This window comes from Diabrotica virgifera, chromosome 7 (assembly GCF_917563875.1).
Source record: "Diabrotica virgifera virgifera chromosome 7, PGI_DIABVI_V3a".
NCBI lineage: Eukaryota > Metazoa > Arthropoda > Insecta > Coleoptera > Chrysomelidae > Diabrotica > Diabrotica virgifera.
Genome location: NC_065449.1, coordinates 173,825,043 through 173,831,042, shown reverse-complemented (window position 1 = coordinate 173,831,042; position 6,000 = coordinate 173,825,043). Strand labels below are relative to the sequence as shown.

The 6,000-nt window shown below is 29.5% G+C and overlaps 1 protein-coding gene across 1 annotated transcript in view; it reads right to left on the bottom strand.

Moving 5' to 3' along the window:
• Positions 1 to 337: 337 nt before the first annotated feature.
• LOC114335142 (uncharacterized) overlaps positions 338 to 6,000 on the bottom strand; it is a 53,225-nt gene continuing 47,562 nt past the window's right edge. Inside the window, exon 3 of the mRNA XM_028285311.2 lies at positions 338 to 665. Within this exon, the coding sequence (XP_028141112.1) occupies positions 422 to 665 (244 nt within the window). The 3' untranslated portion in view covers positions 338 to 421. The remainder of the gene's footprint in view (positions 666 to 6,000) is intronic.

The window sequence follows — 6,000 nt, the reverse complement described above, 5'->3', positions numbered from 1 at the left end:
TTTGGATATAGAATTGTCTATTTTTAACTGTGCTGCCTGATACTAGTACAAGTTTTCAATTCATCTTATGTCTTATGGTCTATATCAACCTTCTTTAGGAGCTGCATTAACTTGTGATGTTGGACACGATCAAACGCTTTCTCGTAGTCTAGAAAGCACAGGAATACGTCCTTCCTCTGATCGTAGCAATTTTGGACCAACACCTGTGTTGCTACTATTGCTTCTCTTGTTCCCAAACCTTGCCTAAACCCAAACTGAGAATCACTGATGTCCCATTCACATTTTTTGTGTAATCTTTGATGTAGTAGTTTCATATGAAAAAATAATACAACAAAAGTTATCTAATAATAATACACTCATATATTTATTTTATGATTTTTAATTATTAGTACATACCAAAAATTAAAAATTTTAATTTGAATTAAGACGAAATTACATCAAATAATTTATTATTTTGGCTGTCACAATTCTTGCCGAATTTCACTTCATATAGTTCGTCAATGTAAAGACACTGCTGATTACACTGTTGGGCGTAAATTCTTGTATTCTTTTTACTGGTATTGTCGAAGTAAAACAAATGACGCTTTCTTAATTGTTCTGGTTTCTTAATTAATTCTATTTCATTTATACCCTTACATGATTCTGACTTGAGGGCCCAAATAAATCTAAAAAATGTATAAATTTAAAATCTATTAACAAAAATATAAATAAGCGAGGCAATAAAGCACTAAAATCGGCCTTACTTCGGAAAATAAAAACGACATGATGTATCTTAATAATTCTTTTTGAATTTGATTTGTGAATACGCCAGGAAACTTTGTGACCCCCCCAGTTATAAGGTAATATTGAGAAACTGCATAAATAAAATGTATTCTTATAATGCATCTCAAACAAACAATAAAAAATTTAGAGCTCGTCAATTATCGGCGGAAATAAGTTCAATTTTGTTACTCGGATGTTTTTGGGGTCGCTGAAAACGAATATGACGATGGCAGTGATCTACGGAATACCTGGTGCCCAGGATACCTACTGTTTACCTCGTCTTCTGAAGTTTTCGGCAAATTCATTAAAAATTAGTCAAAAATCATTATTTGGTTGTTTTTGGGGTCGCTGTAAACGAATATGACGTCGGAAGTGACCTCCGGAGTATCTGGTTCCTAGCGTACCTACCCTTTACCTCGTCTCCTGGTGTTTTCGGCAAATTGATTAGCAAATTAGTCAAAACTCATTACTTGGGGGTTTACAAAAAAAAAAAGAAATTAGGATCGGGAGAGAAAAAGCAAGATTCGGTATCTAGATTCTTAAAATCAACTAATCGGAAATCAAGTGAGCAAAAAACATTTAACCATGATTTGTTCGAAGCATTGTTAAGCTAAAATATATCTTTGTCCAAATTATCAAACGAAAATTTTCGAATGTTTCTTGGAAAATACTGCAAATGGAATATTCCAAGTGAAATAAGCTTAAGAAGAAACGAGGTCGATTCTGTCGGTATATTCTGCCGTACTGAGTAAAATAAAATTAGATATAGGAGACAATTATTTTTATGTATGCGTGGATGAAACAATTGATTCTTCTGAATGTTACATCGCACATTTATTAATCGGATCTCTTAAAAATTAGCAAGCTTGTAAATCTCATTTACTTACTTTCAAGCAGTTGGATAAAACCAACGCACTAGACAGTTTTAAGGTTTTTGCAAGACAGTTTAGCATTTTTTTTCTTTTAGCTGTTCCCAATCAAAAATTTTTCTTTTTCTTTCAGATGCTGTACCTTACATGGTTATTAGGAAACGATTTGAAATTTTTTATCCATGTTTAGTTCATGCAACTTGCCTAGAACATGGTTTAAATAGGGTCGAAGAAGAAATTAGAAATAAATTTCCTCTTGTTAATATAGACCATTAAAATGTTACATTTTTTAGGCCGTACCTTGCATTTCTTAGAGGAGTCAATTTTATTTCTTTAGTGTGTAGGGGAGATCAGTAGAAGCTTAAGTTCAAGTTTTTGGCGTCGCCATCCTTGTCCCCCGGTCGCCATTTTGGAAATGGGGTGCGAAGGGGTTTCGCGCTATATCTCGTAAACTACCAACCCTACGGAAAATCTAGTTAAACATAAAATGCAGAAAATTAAATTTTCCACAATTTTGTTTCTATTACTTTTTACGCCAAGTGACCAACAAAAAAAATATAACCAAAAATTTGTAAATTTTTTTAACAAGTTTCCTTTTGGATGTTAACTTTTTTTCAGTTCATTTTATAAAAAAATAACATTATAGTAATTTTGTAGAGGGTTTTTCAGCGAACAATTTCCACTATAAAGTTGTTTAATTCTATTTATTTATATAGGTTTTACAGCGCTCCAAACTTGACCAGATTCTCGAATGCTCATAGGGATATAATAAAAACAAAAGTTAGGCTTAATTTTCTATATATATATATATATATATATATATATATATATATATAAATATAATAGTTTTGTTTTGGGGTTGCAGTCACTTATTTTTTAGGGGCAGGATAAGTAAAACTCTTTGTTATTATCGAGCTTTCGCAAAATTTATTTGCTTTTTCAAGATAAGCTAAAATAAGTATATGATAAATACAATGAAATTGGATATAAAGTACATTGTATATAAAAGCATAAAAAACTTACAACTTGAGGTTATTCCATAAAGTAAACCTTTTTACAAAACATAATGTATATAAATTTCTATTTTATATAATCCAAATAACAATGTTTCAATTTGTAAAAAAAAATATAAGGAAAGATCTGATTTAATTTAGTTTTAAATTTGACTAATGCCAGAAAGACATTTCAAGTAATGTCAAAAAGAATACCAATATCTGTTTATTTGAAGTTGTTAAAAACTAGTATTATATTTTATATTATATTATTTATTATATTTTATATACAATGTACTTTATCTCTAATTTCATTGTATTTATCATATACTTATTTTAGCTTATCTTGAAAAAGCAAATAAATTTTGCGAAAGCTCGATAATAACAAAGAGTTTTACTTATCCTGCCCCTAAAAAATAAGTGACTGCAACCCCAAAACAAAACTATTATATAAAGTATCAGTCAATATTACCAAACTACTTTATATATAAATATATATATATACATATATATATATATATATATATATATATATATATATACATATATATATATATATATATATATATATATATATATATATATATATATATATATATATATATATATATATATATATTATATTCATACAATTTATTATGATTTTAACATTCCTATGCTATTATTAATCTGTTTTTGACCTTTCTTCCCACTATAAAACTTATAAGAGGAATGACGCAACCGCAAAATGCAAAATTCTTAAGCAGAGCAAAAAAAACATTTTTGATATCAAAATCATAAAGTATGATAAGAATTAGCCATTCATTACACCGTGGTCAGGATCTCGAGATATAAGCGTTTTTTGGGGTGTGCCGCTTGTAACATAACTTTTTTACTATTATATATTTTGACTTAAAATTTTCCAAAAAACTTCTTTATGAACTATATTTTATTCTTGTGTTGGTTAAAATTATAAACTAAAAAGTTTGTCACTCAACTTTTTTAGGTAACATGAAACTAACGAAATATGATGACAAAATGTTAATAAATTAACAACTCCTTTTTTAATGTGTTTAAACATTTTGGACAAATTTCATTGTTATCTACATACCTCAAAGATGACACAGTAAAATTTTTAAAAGGAAATATTTACAGCGACCAAAAATACAGCGAGGTAAATTTGAAAAATCATCAAAATGGATTTTTGGCATTTTTGTATAAAATTTATTTTTTTAATATGTTCCACCAACTTTAGATAAAAATAAACTTCATATTCGGATTCAGCGTCCTCGAGAACATAAAAATAGACCAAAATTGATCATTTACCTTAAATTTGACGTGGTTGGCATAACGGTTAATGCCGCTCGTCTAATATAAAAGCATTATTTTTCTACGAGAATTCGAGAATCTGGTCAAGTTTGGAGCGCTGTAAAACCTAGATAATAAATAAAATTAAACAACTTTATAATGAAAATTGTTTAGTGAAAAATCCTCTACAAAATCGCTATGATGTTATTTTATTGTGAAATGAACGTAAAAAAAGTTATAAACTCCAAAAGGAAATTAAATTTTCTGTAGGGTAGCTAGTTTACGAGTTACAGCGCGAAAGCCCTTTGCACCTCTTTTTCTAAGATGGCGGCCGGGGGACAAGGGCCTCAACCCGAAAAACTTGATCTTAAGCTTCTACTAAACCCCCCTACACATTAAAAAAATAAAATTGACTCCTCTAAGAAATGCACACTACATGTAACATTTCAATGGACTAATAATTTTAATTCAAATATGAACAAAATATTTCTTAAAGCACCTATAAGATATCAGTTGTATAAAGAACATTTGCCGAATCTTCCTCTTCCACCAAAACCTATTGTTACTAGATGAGAACTTGATTAGAGGCTGCAATGTTTTATGCAGAAAATTTTGCTGAATTGAAGCCAGTAGATTCTTCCGAACTACTTACACTTTTGACAGAATTGGTCAAAAATAAAATAGTTCTACAGCAACTTTCATACTTAAAATATTATCTACATAAGTACATGCATATTTGACAAAAATAATACATCCATATACATGCATATTTGACATAAGTAATAAGAACCGAAACTCGCGATTCAGAGGACTGGACTGCGCTCCGTATTCTAATTGAAAAGTAAGATTGTTTTGCCTTCGCATTGCAACTGAATAAAAAAGGTATACATTCTTATTTTAACTGCATATACATTCATATTTGACATAAATAATATGCATAATATGCATATATATGCGCATATATCTTTCTTTTCAGCCTGAATATTTGCCTGACTTTCATAATAAGTAATGAACCACAATCAACAACCCCACAAGAACCAAATGGAACTTAAAAGGTGCAAATTGGACAGAATTTCAAAATATGTTGAAAATGATCTGCAAAATTTAAATTAAAATGTAGATATAGACAAAATAGTACATTCTTTAACAAACCTAATCACAGAATCTGCAAATAAAAATGTTGGAACAATTAATTACGATCACAAACATCGGTCGTTACCTTGGTGGAATCATGATTGCAAAGAAGCATTAAATCAATCGAAAAAAGCTTTTAATAAATTCAAACGACACAAAACTCAAGAAAAATGTATTGAATTTAAAAAATTAAGAGCAGTTACTAGGTACACTATTAAAAAAGCCAAACGCGACTTTTGGAAAAAAATATGCTACCACAATAGATAGTTCAACCCCTATAACAACCATATGGGAAAAAGTCAACAAAATGTCTAGATCGAAACCTCATATATCAATCAACTTTTTAACTCAAAATAACATCATTTATAAAAGCCCAGGAGAAATATCCAACCTACTAGCATCTACTTATGAATATAACTCAAGTAACTTAAATTATACCACCAATTTCTTCAGTATCGAAATAAAGAAAAAGAGAAACTTATAGAATATTACGACCAGAATAACAACAATCTACATATACCTATAAGAGATGAAGAATTAGAAAATATACTTCAGAATGGTAAGAAAACTTGTCCTGGGCCCGATAATATACCGTTTATATTTTTGTTAAAAATTTACGCCCTCAAGCTAAAGAATATCTATTCAAAATTTATAACATAATACTATCCAGGAACCAGAGCCGAATTTAAGGCAGTGGGGCCCCTGGGCAGAATTGGTGTGGGGGCCCCTGGGCAGAATTGGTGTGGGGGCCCCTGGGCAGAATTGGTGTGGGACCCTCCTACGCCTTAAAAAATTGTTGTTATACAGCCAAGTATGGAATTTTCCCTTTTAAAAATTAAAAAAAAAATGTTGATTTACATTTATAAATATATTTTTAAATAATAAAAATACAAGAGGTGTAACTTGTTACGGTAAAATATTAAAAATAAATATTGTAAAATGTATGGTTAAAGTCT